The sequence below is a fragment of the Nyctereutes procyonoides genome, unplaced genomic scaffold, assembly GCF_905146905.1.
Source record: "Nyctereutes procyonoides isolate TBG_1078 unplaced genomic scaffold, NYPRO_anot_genome, whole genome shotgun sequence".
NCBI classification, from domain to species: Eukaryota; Metazoa; Chordata; class Mammalia; order Carnivora; family Canidae; genus Nyctereutes; species Nyctereutes procyonoides.
Window position 1 is genome coordinate 21,330,122 of NW_026575117.1, and position 17,535 is coordinate 21,347,656.

Here is a 17,535-nt window from a genome sequence, read left to right on the forward strand (position 1 = left end):
CCCCCAACCCCAGACAGATTACAGGATCGAGTTCCATCCTGTTCAATTTTTTATGATGGAGAGATTTCAAAGGCCAGGCCCTCTGGCCCAGACGGAACAAGATTTGTAACGGAAACAGAGACCCCTGGTGGCTCTTGCGCGAACTGCCACAATAACTTACAAAGAGACTGGTCTGGGACCAGGAGAGGCTACACATGCCGGAGACCAGGAAAACGTGTGTGTGTGTGTGTGTGTGTGTGTGTGTGTGTGTGTGTTGTGTGTGTGTGTGTGTGTGTGTGTGTGTGTGTGTGTGTGTGTGTGTGTGTGTGTGTGTGTGTGTGTGTGTGTGTGTGTGTGTGTGTGTGTGTGTGTGTGTGTGTGTGTGTGTGTGTGTGTGTACACAAAGAGACTGGTCTGGGACCAGGAGAGGCTACACATGCCGGAGACCAGGAAAACGTGTGTGTGTGTGTGTGTGTGTGTGTGTGTGTGTGTGTGTAATGAGAATGGACTATATATGGTTCCCTAAAGTCAGTACCCAAAACAAGATGCCACTGAAAGCTGGCTGTCGGTAGCCAACCATCTGGTCAGGCATCCCCCGTGTCTGAGGGGACGGAGCCTTGAGCCCGTGTCCTCATGACTTGCCGTGCCAGATTTCACAGTGACCTGATAATGGAAAAAATCTATCTCTGGCTAACCTAAGGACAGTATGTACTGCAGCTGGCTGGATTACGACGACGGGGAGCAGCAGAGGGCAGTGGGAAGGGCAAGGCAGGGTGATAACGAGGGCTTCATTCTCAAGGTTATGGGTGACGGGAAGGCTAATTCCTGCAAGAACAACTTAGAATCTAATTTTCAACTGAAGTCCCCAAGCTAGTTAAATAGGAAGATTTTTTTTTTAATAACAGTCAGTCCCTTCAGTCCCCTTGTCTAGAACAATTAAATTATATCCTTCAGACAGTACAAGACTTGTCAGTGGACTGTGGGGAAGATGAGGAGTTGACACCAGGGCTAGTGGCATTTGTTTTGGGGAAGACGGTGGGCTTGGGTCGTGTAGCTGGCGGCTTAACAGGGGCGGCCATCTTGACAGACTTGACAGGCCGGAAGGCGCAGGCGATGTCCCCCGCAGTACTGGCACTGCGCTGGAAGGCGGGCTCGGGGTCCTTGAGGAGCTGGGTGTGCAGGGGGCTGGAGGGCTCCGATGTGGGGGCCACCACTGGCGAGGTCTTGAGGGGCTCCAAGGTGTCCAGAACCACATCGGGGGTGTGCTTGACACTGCTCTGCCGCTCTAGCTCACGCAGCTCATTCAGGGCAGAGTTCATAGTTGCCTCAATATCCTGCAAAACAGGAAAAAGGAGGAGGTGAGGCTGCTGTAGGGAGAAGTCCCCAAGGACCCTGTTTCAACACCATAGGCCAAATCACGAAAAAACCAACTGGAGGGAGATGTCCAGATTATTTTACTTGGCCAAAATTCTTAAACATACAAATGTTCAGAATGTGGGGAAGGGGGAAAAAGGGATTTTCATTATCACGAGATTTTTTTTTTTTTTTTTTGCCTTTAGAAAAAAATGGCTGAAATGTTATTTTAAATAAAGTCCTCAGGTTTTGGAGATATGCACTAAAATATTTCTGGTGAAATGACATATAATCCAGTGGGGAGGAGAAAGTTGGGTGAACTAACAGTGGCCAGGAATTTGGTGGCAAGTACATGGGATTTACTATCCAATTCTTTCTACTTTTGTGTATGCTTGAAATTGTACATAATAAACCATTTTTGACTAAATGGTAGAGATGTGGTATGATCTTCGTTTTCTTGGACTTCAAAGCCAAAGGTCAGGAAAGGTTCCAGACCCTGACCTTGAATATTCATCAGGACACCTCCCAGTGCTCCCACCCCCGCCCTCCCCTTCCCTTGCCCCACCTCACCGCACCCCACCCCACCCCACCCACTGGAGTGCCCACTTGAGGAAGCCATTTCCTTCTACCATCACCAGGGGAGGGGACCAAGGAGCGACCAGGAGGGGGAGCCAGAGCCCACACAGGTAAATCAGCTCTTTCCAGTCACAGTGGAACAAACCGGCTCTCAAGAATAGCAGAACCAAAGACCCTCCATCCACAGCCAGCTGCCCCTCAGGGAGACCTCCCAGTTCCCTCCCAGCCTTCTCACACCCTTGTGTCCGGCACCCCTCAAACCACCACAGGGCTCCTCCCTTGGAATCAGGCTCACTTGGAAAGATGACACGTTCCAAGCAAAGGCCTTGGCCCTTACGGGGTGAACCACGCTTTCTTTCTGCTGACACTGATTTTTACTCACCCCCATGATGTTCTGAAGCGTTAACACTGCTCAGGAAGAACTTCATCATCTCCCTCCTCAGTCCCACTCTACAGCTGGGGGGGGGGGGGGTCTGTGCCAGGAATGTAGTCTAACATTCCTACTGAGCCCTGGCTCAGGGGGGAGCTGGGAGGAGGGTTCCCGCGGTGCAAGGCAGGTCGCAGCCAAGAGCTCAGGTAGGGGCGCAGAAATGGAGGGTTAGCCAAGCAAGATATCTCAGGCCCCAAGCTTAATACTATGCTCGCCAGGTTCGCCTTCCCGAAGCAGAGCATCTCAATAGAGACCATAGGCAGCCTCTATCGCCCCCTGGAAGATGGGGTGACAAGAATCTCAACTCAGTTGAAAGATAAGAGGGCAACGGGGAGCCCGTAGCTCCTACCTGGTCTAATGAAAATTATAGAGTTGGGAGAGGCGTCTGAGTGAACTGCCTGGAGTGGCCCCGGAAGTCGGAGTTTTAGAGGTGGGGCTGGATCGCTAATGTTTCACGGAAAACAGAGACTTGTCAGTGTGGTGTGCATACATGGAAGGAAGACCCTGTAACCAGGGAGCTCATTGCCACTGCCATCTGAAGCCTTGGGCTGGAAACCCTGCCAGCAGAGTATTTTGGGGCTGTCAAAACAGGAGCAGATTAATGATTGATCTTCTACCTCCCATTATGGATGAGAGATTAGCCTCAGGGAACAGGAGAGGGGGATGGGCAGGGTGGCAGAAAAATACGGCCAGAACTACATCTGAGCCTCAACAATCGGGCAGCTTCACTAAAGCCTACCACCCTCTCAAGACCTGAAACCTAGGCAGAATGGACTCCAACAAAAGACTAATTATTTGCTTTAAAATGTACACTCCCGGGACGCCTGGGTGGCTCAGCGGTTGAGCGTCTGCCTTCAGCTCACGGTGTGATCCTGGGTCCAGGGATCAAGTCCCACAACGGGCTCCCTGCGAGGAGCCTGCTTCTTCCTCTGCCTATGTCTCTGCGTCTCTTTCTGTGTCTCTCATGAATAAATAAATGAAATCTTAAAAAAAAAATAAAACATACAGCCCCTTGCAAACAGCCTGAACATGAGCCAGAAGTCCGAATTCGTTTATTCTGTCTTTGAATTCTTCTTGGGTTAGTGGGGTTGGCAAATTGCTTAGAGAGCTGCATTGTGGGGTCCAGATATCCAGCAGCCTCTGAACCTGGTATGTGATGTACAAAGCCGCTGTTTCAAGGCCTGTCGTAATGAATGTGGGCTGCACTACGCAGTAGTGACAAACGTAGACAGGCCAGCTGTGTGTCCAGAAGCCCCCAGTTACCTGTGCAATGACCTCAGGATCCACAGGCCGATGGTTATTGAAGCTCTTTGACCTTCCTGCTGTCACTGTCTTCCGGATCTGTGGACTGTCCAGCCGATTCTTCAGGGACGAGTGGCGGCTGATGGAGTTGAGGCTCCCATGCCCACTGATGGAACACTTATCTGGCCCTTCCTTGGGGAGACTCTGGCTCATGATGGGCTGGGAAGATGGGCGGCAGCTAGCCCCCACCCCCGGGGAGGCAGAGTCAGTCAGGGAACTACTCAGCCCATGGCTGTCGCTCCGAAATGTTTTCCGGATGCTCCCAGATTCTGGCCGCTTCCTTTGCCTTCAATCACAAACAGAAAGGGCAGTGTGATCAGGGAGCCCTGGCCTCGAGGAAGCTGGGATGAGTGAGAGTGGGGCAGGTGTTGGCATCCAGGGACTTCTGGAAGGAGAGGGACACACAGCATGTTCTCTCCTTGGCTTTACCTTCCCCCTTGCTGTCTCTGTGCCTCCGTTCCCCTGCCACCCCCAACCTGGGCAAAGGAGAAACGGATACTTACTTGGTGGTCGTGGGCTTTGAGTTGTCAAGATGTAAGGTGCTGCCAGGAAAAATGTCTGATTAAGGGAAAGTTTCTAAGGGGGGACAGATTCACAGAAAGGCCCCCTCCATGACCTGCTCTGAACAGACACTAAGGCCCAGGTGGGAGGAAAACTCTCATCATCACCATGAACGCAAGAGGAGAGCTGATTTTTCCAACTTCTAGCATGTTTCTTGGCCAACTACAGGACTGTAATCATTTTGGGCTCTGGCAAGAAGCTGTTGTTGCTTCTTATTTGCAAACATGGAACAGGGTCTTTTTAAAGAGGCTGCAGTGCTGCAGGGTTGGGGCCAAGTTTGTGCATTTTCTTAGGGTGGAAATACATCTACATGACCCTAAGTCACCCAGCACTGGGCTGAACCCTGGCTCTGGGCCAGTCTCCTTCAGACCACTGAGACTCTCATACAAGACAGCTTGGCAGAGTCCTAGTAGTATGGGTGTTGCCTACTGCTGAATAATTTCATTTTTTTCTTGGGATCAGATCCTTAAGGACCTAGCCTAAGAAGCAATACAACTTCTGGTTTGGGAGGTGCAGCGGAGCAACTCTGATCCGGAACCTACTACGGGCGACTAAGGCTGAGGCAGGCATTGAGATGGAAGGGGTAGGGACTGGAGATAAGGAGCTAGTCTGTGTGGCAGAGTCAGTGTCCTAACCCAGTCCTGGTCCCGTTCACTGGTTAGGTCTTCTACTTCGGGGCCAGCGTGGAACCTGGCACACATTTCCTGAAGCTGCCTGCTCAGGCCGTTTAGCCTTGGGTGTCAGCCATTCTCGAGCAGAAGGATGTTCTCAGAGTCTTATGTGGCTCAGCTGAAATGACTTCCCCTGCAAAGTGTTCCCTGGTACCCCAACTCCAACGGCAGGCAGAAGCACACACTCCTGCTTTTGTTCCCTTCAGAGCCTCGATGGCACTGCTTTTTTGTTACCTGTCTCTATGGTATTCACCTTGCGGGAATGAGCACGGAGGCCAGGCACTGTATTATTCACCTCTGAATAACCAGCACGGGCGCTTGGCACGGCAGTGGGCCCTCGCTATACGTGTGAGGTTAAATTGAATGCCACGCCCGAATAGCTCCCTGGCTGATTTCCTCTTTCCACTTGAGGATGGCTGACTCACAAAGCTCAAACTGCTGAGGGGGCAGATTGTGGAGTGGCTGGTGTGTGCCAGGTCCCTGGCCAGGCCCCTGGGACGTGAGGAGAGGAAGGCAGAGCTCTTGGTTTCAAGATGCTCAGCCTGGTGGTTTATCCGAGTGCAGCTTGAGTCCCGAGAGACGCTCAAGCTACTGTGGGACTACAGAACGAGGGCACCTAACTCAGGTGGTTAGGCGGCCCTCGGGGGTGTTAGCAAGGCTTCCCCAAGGAGGTAAACCTTCTGACTATGTCTTGAAGGGAGAGGAGGAGCTGATCAGAGGGAGGAGGCAGCAGATGTGAAGGTCCAGGGGTGTGCAAGAACCCGGGGCCCTGGGAAGGAGCGACGTGTGGGGCAGGCAGCGAGGCTGGAAGGGCAGAGTCACTCCTCAGGGGCTGCCACTCACCCACTGACTAGCTGGTGTCTGGGGAGACCACATCCTCTGAGAACCCCGTCCTGACATCACCAAGGAAGGAGTTCAAGGGAACCGCCTTGACTTTCCACCTGGTGTTCACCTTCTGACTAGTTCGGCTATTATCCTTTACAATTTCTTTGTACAAATGGCAGCACATATATGATGGCTTAGAAACATGTACCTAACTAATTATTTAACTCTCCCTCCACCAACCCCACCTCAGTTTCTGGGTTAATTAGAGGCTTACAACCTTATGATTATAGGCTTATAATTAACACAGACTTGTAAATAAAGAAAAAAAATGTGATTAGTCCACAGTTACTTTTTATTAGCTCGCCCTCCCAGCAGGGCATTACGCTGGAGGGAAGGAAATAAAATCCTCATTCTTTTTTACTGGTCTGACTTAAATTATACCTACACTAAGTGAGCTGAATCAGCTACTTTGCTAACTTGAGGGTGAAAGATGGAAGAGAGCCACGTGCCCCAACCACTCCCCCTGCTACCGTCTGGTTGGAAGAAAGCCAAGAGATCTGGGCGACCTGGTGCAGTTTCAAAACAACAAGCATCTTTTATTCTCCTTCCAGTTTCAGTGTCCAGAGGCTACGGTTAACAGGTTTTCAATGTGCAAATCATTTCATTCCTCCAAAGCCAGGGGGGAATAAAAACTGTACATCATCTGCAATCCATATTCATCAGGAACACCCTGGGGCTTGTCATCCCGCTGGCACTGGGCCAAGTTTCAGGGTCTGGCGGAAAGAGGTCGGTAGGCTTTGGGACTTGGTGTCTGGCCCCTTGAGATGAGATTAGTTCTCCAATAACCTGAATGTCTCTAGGGGAGGCAGCAGCACACAGGCGTGGAATCCCTCTAGCCGGCCAGATCGGGTGTGGGTGGAGTTAAAACCCTGGGATGCTGCTCACAGCCACAATGAAAGCTGGGGCCAGAGTTAAGAGCCTGCCGGACAGGAATGGGAATCTGCAAATGGACTTAACAGGGGAGGATGACACAGGGCTAAAGCAACAGGGAAAACACGGACAATTATTTCTGCTGGTATGAAAGGGCAGAAGGGAGCTGGCAGTTAGGCAATGATTAAAAAGCTCAGGACAAAGCTTTCGTTGTGGGGTGCTGGTGGTGGGCGGGGGCAGAGTAGTCTCCTTTCCTTGACGGAGTGAATGCCGGACAGGGCAGGAAACAGACACATGGTATCTAAATAAACCCATCCGGGGTCACGTGAGCCTAGTGGAAGACACACAAGATGTTGGATCTTTGGACAGACAAGGAAGGACCAGGAAGAAGACATCAAAAACTATTATTTGGGCAGGAATTGGAAAAGAGAAGGCACCTCTGAGAAACAGTATAAAACCAAGTTGCATAAAGTGACCAAAGCTTTGGCCAAGTTTTAGTAGTCAGATGGGGCCGGGGAGGCCCGAGCTGACAGATGCTGCAGAAACCCAGGCTGGGGCACCCTTCCACAGCAGGGCGGCAGCTGGCCGGAGCCCGGGGACCTGCCGGTGGGGCCTGTGGAAGCCTCCTCAGCCCTGTCCACCCTGCAGCAGCAGTGAGCACATGCGATGTTAGGCCTGAGGGTGTGTGGGGGAGTGCGGGGAGCCCTACATGCAGCACAGGCTCAGAGAGGGAGGCCGGACGGTGAGGCTGGGGGTCACAAGGCATTCAGGGGAGCAGAAAATGAAAAGCAGAGCTTACTTGTTGATGTTTGCAAGATAAATATCGGCTACATGACCCCCACTGGGACAGCTGGCCCCCGCTCTGGCTGTCACCTTTTCTTCAGGTGGCTCAGAAATGACCTCAATCTCAGACTTGGGGCTGGACCTCTCCACGACACCGTCCTCGCTGGGGGCGAAGGGGCAGGCAGGCAGGGAGGATGGGGGAAGAACAACAACAACAACACAAAAAGCAGTGTTAAATCGGCAAGATGGCCCCCCGAGACACACACACACACACACACACACACACACACAGCGCGCGACCCCGGAGGCAGCGGTGACACCTGGCTGGGCTAGCTCTGCAAACAGACTGTGCCAAAAGCTAAGGGCCTTTGGAGGGTAGTTTAAATAAAAATAAATAATCCCGCTGCGTTCTGTGGGATCCTCAGCGTCGCCGGAGAGCTGAGCTAGGGGGACACCTGGCTTGGAGGCATCCGCCTTCTACCCCACGCAGCTTTCCTGGGGCAGCGGTGCCGGGGCCACCTTCTGGAGAAGGAGGCGGCCCGTCCAGGTTGCGGTTTATCTGCTGAGGTCCCGAGCCCTGCGGGGCAAGGACAGGCTGCTCTGTGCTGGCTCTGGAGATGCCGGCGTTGAGGCAGGACACCGGCACACTCAGTCGTCGAGCATCGAGCCCTGCTTAGAGCGTCCAGGCCGGTCCTGGGTCATTCCACTGCTCTCCCGGCCCCTCTGGCTACTGATGACAAAGAAAGCCCCTTCTCCCCCACAATTCATCTTCTCTCGGTCCTGTAGTGAAGTCATAATGCTAAATTTGGGAGGGTCCTGTCCACGCACAGATGACCACCAGGTTTGCGATGTTATCAACAGAGGGAAGATCTCCCTGCAGAACGAGCCGGGGAGAGGCTGGGAGGGTGCAGACTCATTCAGGATATCAACCTTTAAAAAATAATATTAAGGGAAGGGCTAAAAACAGTGACAGCATCTATTCAGGGGTGGGGCGTCAGGGGCAGGGAGGCGGGGCAAAGGGGCAGGGGGGGCAGGCTTGCTGGGGGGCTGGGAGGGAAGCCCCCCTGCCCTGGAGACTTTGCTTCAAAGAGCTGGAGCCAACGGACAGCCCATCTGGTGAAGTCTCTCTGGGGCCGGTTCCCGGTTCCCTTTGCTCCCCGAGGTCCTCTCCCCTTTTGTCCCGTCCTCCCCCACGTCGACCTCATCTTGGTTAAATGACCTGGCTCGTTTCCACAAGGCTGCTTAAACTAGATGTCCTAGAAAAGCAATGCATCATTTTTTTCTTATTTTTTTTTTTTTTCAAAGCATCACTTTTCGTTTGCAAGTGGAAAAGCGCCCCATCGGTGGCCCAACTGGTTGGGATGAGCATAGGTGTTTAAAATAAAAAAAAAGTAAAAGTGTTTTCCCCAGCCTGAGCCTTCCAGAAGGAAATGTAAGTGCTCCAACAATAACTCTTCCTTATCACTCATCAGGTGTAAGTGTGGATGAGCACGAGCACTGGCGAGTTTCCAAAATGACTAGGGGGGAGGTGGGTGGGGGAGCGATTTGCAGGGGGAAGAGGCTAAAAAACAATCCTCCACGGAGTCTTGGGGGGGGGGGGGTGTTTCCAAGAACGGTGTTGGCGCCCCCTAGCGGTTGGTCTCCCTCAGCCTCCTGTGGCGGCAGAAATCAAGCCCCCCCCCCCCACCCCAGTGCAGCAGGGGCTCACCCAGACGGGCAGGGGACCCAACGTACGTGTCTTGGACCACGATGTACTGATGGGGAATGAGTCCGTCGATGCCATTGTGCCGGCCTTCCCACCAGTCATCGGAAGCCCGCTGGTAGAGCAGCAGGGATGCCCCTTTCTTGAAGGACAGTTCTCGGGCTGTCCGGCCCACGTAGTCAAACTTGGCAATGGCCTCGATGGGCTCACACTCTGCGAGGGGCAGAAAAGAAGGAAACACATGTTGTTGGGACCCACAGACTCAGGAAACTGGGCGGAAAAGCCCAATTAGCTGAACTCACCCTGGTGGGAAGATAACCCGGTGTGACAAAGCAGCCACTGCCGATCTACGCTTGAGGCTGGGGATTCCCGTGGAGGCTGGCCATCACTCTGAAAGCGCCTGTGTGCCCCTTCCTGCCTTTCATCAGGCTCTGCCCCCCACTAAAATCTCTCTCTCTGTCATCTTCCTGATGTAGCGCACTGAGTCACGATTTTACACATCATCATTAAAAAACAAAACAAAGAATACTTTATTCTCTCAGCAGTTTCTGTGCAAAAATGAACCACACGTGCAGAGTCTCATCTTGCTCGGGTACAGTCAGACTGCCCAACAGGCTGAGCTCCACTCAGGGCAAAGAGCAATTTCTCTGGTGTGTCCACAGATCTTTACGCCAAACCCTGTCACTGAACCTGCCGTGCTGTATTGGTATGCGTCGTTTCTGTTCCGATCATAAAATAACTCCATTAATTGCAGAACATTTATTGCATGGTACTTCCAATACGGTAAATTTTATTTATGTTATCCACTCCCCCTAGTAGACCACGAGCTTTTAGTCTCCATAAGGAGAAAATAACTCACCCAATCCCCTTTGCAAGGCGCAAAACATGGAAATCTATTTTGTGGATAATACATGGGAAAACATACATAAAAGTAATTTGAAAACTAAAAGGGGTTTGCAAGTGCGATGTCTTTTTATTTTTGAGTGTGCTTTCGTCTCCCCCTCTGGGGACAGGAGACAATAGTGCCTTTTTTCATGAAGTTATTAGGAGGAGTCAATAAGCAGAAATTTGTAAAAGCTTTTAGAACAGTGCCCAGCCTGTAGTCAGCACTGTGTAGATATTCGCCAGTTTTCTAACTGGTCATCGTTACCATTATCTGTGCTGAGCAGCAGATGGAGGTCACCGAGGAAGAAATAAAGCTCCCAGAAACCTGCAACCTGAGGTTCAAGTTGGATGTTCCGGGTAGTGGACAGGAAGGCTGCTTAGAGGCCAGCCCATGCCCAAATAGCATGACTGGTGAGCCTGCTCCTTAATAGGCAGGGCTGGAGATTTTACTATAAGGAAGCACATCAGAGAAAGCCCATCTAAATATCCCAAATCTCAGTTCTGTCTAGCCTTGGGCCTTATCACTTGACCTCTCTGGCCTCTGTTTTCTCAGCTATAAAATAGCTATATTTCACTAGGGTCTTAGAGATAAGACACACAAAACTCCCAGCAGGGACAAATTTCCCTAGTTCACCTACTCCCCTCCTGTAACGGGGCAGATTATCATATTGATCCATCTGACTTCAGCATCCAAATAAGCAGCCCTAATTTTTTTTCTCCTCTAAAAAGCTGGCCTGGGACTGCAGAATTCATAGCAAGGTGGAAAGCGGGGAAAGCTCCACAGACTGTGCCATTTCATTCTCATGCCCAGAAAATTCTGAGGCCCCTTGTCAGCTGCTGAGTCTTCCAAGAGCCCAAGTGGTCCAGAAATGGAGGTGTGGAACTGTTGGAAGGAGGGGAAGCGTGCTGGCTGGACAGACCCTAATAAATCATGGGCGCTGCCGAGGGGCCTGTGGTGACAGCTGTGCATTCCACCTCTCGACGCACACCCGGCCAGGCTGCACAGCGCTCGCATGTCTGTACTTTGGAAAGGGTCAATTTTTCCAGTCAGCAGGCATGAAAGTGTGTGGTTTCTACATCCTGAGTCCCACTCCCCTCTGGCTTGCTTCTGTTGGGTTCTTGGCACCCAGCTTCTCTGTTCCCCAGGCTTACAGTATTTTCAAACGAGCTCTCCTTGATTTTGGTCTCCAGCTACCTGGCAGGAGTCCAGGCTGTGAGAGGGGACCAACATCAATGCGAGCAAGACAGGCAGGCGAGACAAGGAGCTAGGAGGTGGGTGAGGGGCATAGGGAGTTGAGGCGAGAAGCTTGAAAGGCTCAGAAAGGTCTCTCTCTCCATCTCTGGTTGAACATAGAGACCATTCTGGTTGGGAAGGTGGGCTGTCTCTCCAACGAAAGGAAGCAATGAAAATTAGAGACAGGAGAGCCCGCTGCCTGTCTTCAGGGGGCTGCTGAGCAGGAAGGAGCACTGGGAGCAGAGGCTACATGATCCCTCCCTTCCGTGATTTCACCCCCGGTGGCCCCACTGCCCCGGAAGCAGGGCCCCGTACCATCATCACTCGTGTGGTGTTCTGCGGTCACGTCCTGGGTTGAGTCCTCAGCCGAGGTAGTCTCTCCATGAGGGCTGTCACTGCAACAGAACCAAGAGTCATGGGGACCTCAGCCCTCGCTGACCAAATTCTTGTCTTTTCCTTCAAGCAGCTTCCTTGGAGCAAGGGCTCAAAAACCATCTCCCGCTCCCTACATCCTAATTGCTCACTACAGACAATGCTGATGAAAGACAAGGCTCCCGGGGTTCTCCAGTCTATCTAGCCCCTGCTGAAAAACTGAGACCGCCTGGGACTTAGAATATCCTGAGACAGAGGGAACTCCCTTTGAATCTACAAAATAAGTCTTTTCGAAAATACAGAACAGCTCAAATTCTCTGGGGCTGTTTCTCGAGGTGAATAGATCCCTGAACAGAGCAAGAGGAAGAGAACACTAACTAGGCCTTGGCATGGGACACAAGAGAGCCTGAAAATCAGCCCCGACACTTGGTAACTGTGTGATCCTGGGCAAGGCAGTGAAACTCTTTCAAGCCACAGCCACCTAATCAGTGAATTGAGGATAGTGGTCTGTATGCGTCACAGAGCTGTGTGAGGATTCAGAGACATGGCGGACGGCTTAGTAAGTGGCCTTCCTTCCCTTCTTTTTCATTTTGCTTCTGTCTCTAGGCTTTGTGGTTTGGTTTGTGTACGGGTGAGAGAATGGGAGGTAAATCAGAGGGAGAAGAAGAGCCTGCCGTGGGCTGGACTCTGCGAGAGGGCAGGACATGCAAGCTAGTCAAGTTCTTCAACAGTTCAGAGTCTAAAATCATCCAGGGTTGAGAATGGAAAATGGCCAGGGAAGTTACTAGGAAAGACATTTCTGCTCCTCGTCTCCTGGCTTGTGGACATGAGAGTGGATGGGGATGGACACCAGGAAGTTCTGACTTCCTGAGAAACAGACAAAAACAAGGGAGCTTTTCTAGGCAATTCTACGGAAGCATTATCACCTCCTCCATCCACCACCTGGCCTCACGGTTCCTACCTTTGAGCCTATAGCCTCTCCCTCCCCTGGGGATGGGTCTTTCACTCTGAAAATCTCCTCAAAGACCAGGGACCAGTTCAGAAGTCAGTTCCAAGGAGGTTCTCCAGACTCCAGAGAATATCCTGGGAGCACATCAACACGGATTCCTCCTTATCAAAAAACATGGGCACAATTTTTCACTGTTTACTGGGCCGAAAAGCCCTCTGCTGAGTTTCATGACCTTTTAGAGCCCCTTGGGGCCCTAAGGGTGGGGTGACAAGGCGGAACCTCAGTTCCCTCCAGAGTTCCAGGTTTACTTACGTGGCCATCCACCGAGGCAACAATTTTCAAACTTTAGGGAGTCCTGGATGGCTTGTTAAAAGTGGGCTGCCTCACCCCTAGACTTTCTAATTCTCAAGGGCTGGGCGGAGCCAGAGTGTATGTGTTCCTAGCCAGTCCTGTGTTACGTAGGTGCTGTTGGTCCAAGGACTCCACTTGGAAAACTCCTGCTCTAACATAAAGGCAAAATGATGCTTCTCTAAGGCCAATTCTAGCGACAGACTCCTACGCTGTCCCACAGCCACACCTCAGCAACACCTCAGCCCATCGATGCCTGCGGTCTGAGGAAGCCCAACCGGCCCAACAGCAGGCAGCCCTAGGAAACTGAATTTTTGCATCAGGCCTTGGGAAGCATGGTGAAGTGGGATGGGCCTCTCTTCTCCACAGCGGCAGGGAGGCCAAGCAGCTAGGAGCTCCCTCTTCCTAGCCATCCTCCAGGATTCTCAGGCTCTAGCATCCCCTGTGCCACCCCCTCCCCTCCTCCTTCATCTATCTTATCTCCTGCTTCACTGGCACTTCTCCTCCCGAGGAAGAGAGGCTGGGAGCCTTCAGTGTGGGTATGAGTCCAGCAGTCAGATGGTCCTTCTTACCCAAGGTCACCTACTCTCGATCCCTGGGTGCTTCTGGCTTCCCACCCAGTCTGTGGTAGTAACATTCCCTGACTAATCTTGTGGTTTTTCCTGAGGTTGCTAATAAATTTCGGATGCAGAACAAACAGCAGCGGGGGTGAGGGGGGTGGAGATGCTTTGGCAAGAATTGGCAGAAGGTGCCCCCGTCTCTGCCCCTGCCAGCCACCCCGACAATGACTCTGGGGGACCAGGGGCATGGGGGGCTCTGTGTCCTGGGATCGGTCCAGAGATATCTGAGAAGTGAGGAAACGCTTTGGAAGGAACATAAAGCAGGCACCGGGAACCCTAGTCCACAGCTTCTTAACCCACAAGCGAGAGAGAAACCAACTCTCCCAGTCATGTGCACAAGGACAGCTCCCTGGAGCTCCTCAGCTCGCAGGCTGAGACCTGAACAACGTCCCCCGTCCCCACCAACCATCTGGCAGTGACAAAAAGCTTTCTCTCCGAGCTGGCAAGCATAGGTTTCTCCAGCCTCTGGGATCTGCAGGACAGCGGTCAAGACCCAACCCAGGGGTGTCCGTGGTAGTTTTATATGCACAGACACACAAATACCAGTCTCCACTCCTCAGGCAAGAGGTTCCTTCTGTGGCCATCAGGGAGAGGCATGGACTCACTGGCCTCTAATTAAGTAGATACCTCTGCTGTCCTCCCTACCTTAGTGGATAGCAATGGGGCTGCTGACCTGGTTCCAGATGTTGAGTTCAGATGGAATCCGATTTGGGCTGGCTGAGGCTTTCAGCCCAGGCTGAAGCACCACTCGAGGGGGAAGATGGGCTAACAGGCATGTGGGGTGGGGATGGAGGAGGTAAGGGACATTAGGGGGTAAAAGAGAGAGGTAGTGTTTGACGGGAAGATGACACTGTAAGTGGTACCCTGGGGTGTCGTGAGGGGTCCTGGATGGTGTCCTGTACTAAGACCCTTTGGGGTTGGAATCCCCACCACTGTGATGGCCTAGGATCGTCACCGGCCTCTCTAGGTTACAGTGACTGCATCTGCAACATGGAAATAGTCATTTGTCAATTGTCTAACAGGGGGTCTAGTAGAGATGTGCCCTAGGGATTCCTTTTATACTTCTGTTCCCAGGCTAGGTCACGAAAGACCTCGCCCGGTAGGATTGCAACTCGCTTTAGGATGGAAGTATGCCTACCCCGCCGAAAACGGAGCTTACCCCCTTTTTTCTTCACAAATCTCTGTGATCACTCTCAATTGTCAGTGTACAAACCCACACTGAGGAAATTATGCCTCATGTCTACACTCTTCACAAGAGGAAAGAAATTCTTATTTCTGGGATCCAGGCTTGTGTCTCTTACAGGGCACACCACAGAGCAGGAGCCTGACAGACACTGTTCACTGACAAACGGCTGTTCTAAATACAACTTTCTACATTTTCCTTTCCTGGAGATTATTAATATTCCTATTATTGTTGTCATTACTTTCCAGAATGTTCCTCACCACTAAAAACTCATAAAAAAAAAACCCCAGGGAGGTGGCACAAAGTGGCACTCACTCTGTAGGTCAGGCCGAGGTGGGGGTACTGCCAGCACCACCCCCAGATCCTGGCAGCTTGCACTGCCTGGGAGTGGGAGGCTGAGAGGATCTGGGTGTTTCCCTCGGGTCTCGCTTGGCCATCTGGCTGCCACACCGGTGTGTACTGGGGATGCCCTCCCCCTCTCCAGCCCAGAGCCCCCTACCAGTAGTCCTCTGTGCTTCCTCCTCTGCTGTAGATGGGGCCCTCCAGCTCCCTGGGGGTTGGGAAGATGTTCTCATGCTGGATGATGGTGGTTTTGATCAGCTCGTTCACGTGGGCTTGGCAGGACACCTGGTCGTGGCCCTCAGGCACCGACATCAGTGAGGGCCCGAAGCAGATGGCGAGGTTGTAGGGGTCCATCATGTTCTCTTCACTGAACTGTGATAAACTGGACGAGAAGGGAAGAGGGCAAGCTGGAGAGCACTCGCATGAATGCCCAGAAAACACAATCGTGGGAGGCACTGCCAAGAACAAGAGCACAAGTTCCACAAGCTGCCACCTGCTTTTCTGGGCCTCAGAGCCCTTCTAGAAAGTCTGGGTGGAGAAGAGAATGACCACCAGGTTGGTCACTCAGGAGCAACCTCTCTCTTGTCAGCTCCCCATTCAAATTCTACTCGCCACCCCATGGTCAGCCCTGCTCCATACCTTCTCCGCCAGATCTCCCCTGACTTGAGAACACATTACTTTGAGGGCTGAGACGGCTCCCACACACCAACCCACTAAGCTGCCAGAGCAGATGGACACCCTCAGGCTGCCCTCATAATAATATGGTCAGAAGACACAGGCATTGTGCATTGTGCACCTTCTTGCAGACCAAAATAATCAAATTACTAGGGATATTCCATTCTAAGCTCTAGACTTATTAAAAAAAATTGCCAACCAATTAGCTTTTGCAGTCCATCAAGCAAGTGAATTTCTTTCTGGAACAGCTAATGTAATTGTTTTTCATTTTCATAAAATCCTCTATTATTACAATCAAGATTTATTCAGGAAAAGGTCAGCATGCTGCTCAGTTTCCGCACAGGTTTCCTCTGGATGCAGTCTGACTTTGTTATTGGATATTTATCCTGGGAACTCCCCACTTTCAGCCAGCAGCTGCTCTGGCCACACCCCCAACCTTGGTCAAGGACCCCAGCCTTCAGTGAGCCACTAGGCTCCCACCAGTCTGTTTGTCGGGGCTGAAGGCTCGGCCAGCTCTGGATGTCTGCCCCCAGACCCCAGCCCTAGGCTGCAGAGCGGTGAGCTCTCTAAGGCGTTCTGCCTCCCTCATGAGCATTAGCAAGAGGTTCCCAGCACCTGATTCAGACAGATCTGAGGAGAAACCAAAGCCCTCTGATGCTGAACTAGAGGCCTGAGACCCAGCTGTCTTCATCAGAGTAGGTATTCTTCAGAACTGGACAGAGTTCATTTCTAGTGTATTCCACACCCAGACTCAAATGACCAAGCTGGGCTCTCTCTGACCCAATGGTTCTCTCCTCTACTCAGATTCGCGGATGTCCCTGTCCACATTGGAGAAGCAGTACCATGGATGTGAACAGCTGTCACAGGGAGAAAACTGTCATGGTTGAGAATCATTCTTCTCAAGGACCTAGTCAAATGCAAGGAGGCCAGTGATGGGTGAGGCTATGGATCTTGGTGGTTGGACTGCTTCGCAGAGGGTCTTAAAGTTTGAATTTTACAAACTTTAAGTTTGTAAACTGGCTCCTGAGTTAAAAGAGAGCCGAGATTTAGAAAAGACTGGGAGAAGTTTCCAAGTCTACTTCTTGGTCAAGCAAACATTGGAGACGGGAGAGATAATTATTGTGGTAACCCCAGCAGGGATAAGGAGGAGGAAGGTCCTGGTTCTTTGGCGCGATCCAACAATATTTGGGAGCATGGAAGAAAACCAGGCATTTCTAGGAAGGCTGGCAGTCAGAGGGAAACAAAATATAGTTCTGAGAGTCCCAGTCAAAGGCCCATGAAAGATGGGCAACTTTGACAAGCTTCCTAAGGGAAGGGCTGTCTGATTCATAGGTGGTGGCTGCAGTGACCAGGGGCTTGAGGAGGCCACATCTTCATGGACTGGGGTCTCATGAACCAGTGCCATTTCTTACTCCCACTAAAATATAAACCGGCATTCTTCTCTCTCTTCCAATCTACAATGGGAACATCTAGGTTGAGGGATTAAAGCCGTGGTTCTGAACTATTTAGGGGTCACAGCCTCCCTAAAGAATTTGACAAAAACTAGAGATTCTCTCCCAGAAAAATTCATACAAGTACACATACAGATACATATCATTTTATATACAATATAATGGTGCTGATAATCCATGAAGGCCCTGAATTCTGTATCCAGTATAAGAACTCAAATTTTGGATTTTTATTTTTAAAGAAATAACCAAAACAGGTAACCCTGGTAACAGGTCCCTCTTTAAAATTGTTTTGGTGTCGACTTGTACAATGTCATCTCTTCTAAGAATTGTACTATATTTCTATAGCTTCTATCTATAATATTAG

General features: G+C 51.4%; 1 protein-coding gene across 9 annotated transcripts in view; it reads right to left on the bottom strand.

The window, feature by feature from the left end:
• Positions 1–384: 384 nt before the first annotated feature.
• Positions 385–17,535, bottom strand: part of SRGAP2 (SLIT-ROBO Rho GTPase activating protein 2) — a 232,289-nt gene continuing 215,138 nt past the window's right edge. Inside the window, exons 18-25 of one of the 9 annotated variants that reach the window (XM_055334234.1) lie at positions 15,203–15,427; positions 11,547–11,626; positions 9,145–9,325; positions 7,427–7,573; positions 4,144–4,182; positions 3,602–3,926; positions 2,688–2,782; positions 1,183–1,313 (exon numbers count right to left, since the gene is read on the bottom strand). In XM_055334234.1, coding sequence (XP_055190209.1) covers positions 2,693–2,782; positions 3,602–3,926; positions 4,144–4,182; positions 7,427–7,573; positions 9,145–9,325; positions 11,547–11,626; positions 15,203–15,427 — 1,087 coding nt within the window. In that variant the 3' untranslated portion in view covers positions 1,183–1,313; positions 2,688–2,692. Of the gene's footprint in view, positions 1,314–2,687; positions 2,783–3,601; positions 3,927–4,143; positions 4,183–6,267; positions 6,959–7,426; positions 7,574–7,745; positions 8,341–9,144; positions 9,326–11,546; positions 11,627–15,202; positions 15,428–17,535 lie in introns of those variants that run through there. The other 8 variants (XM_055334229.1, XM_055334228.1, XM_055334235.1 and 5 more) reach the window with 8 other exon arrangements.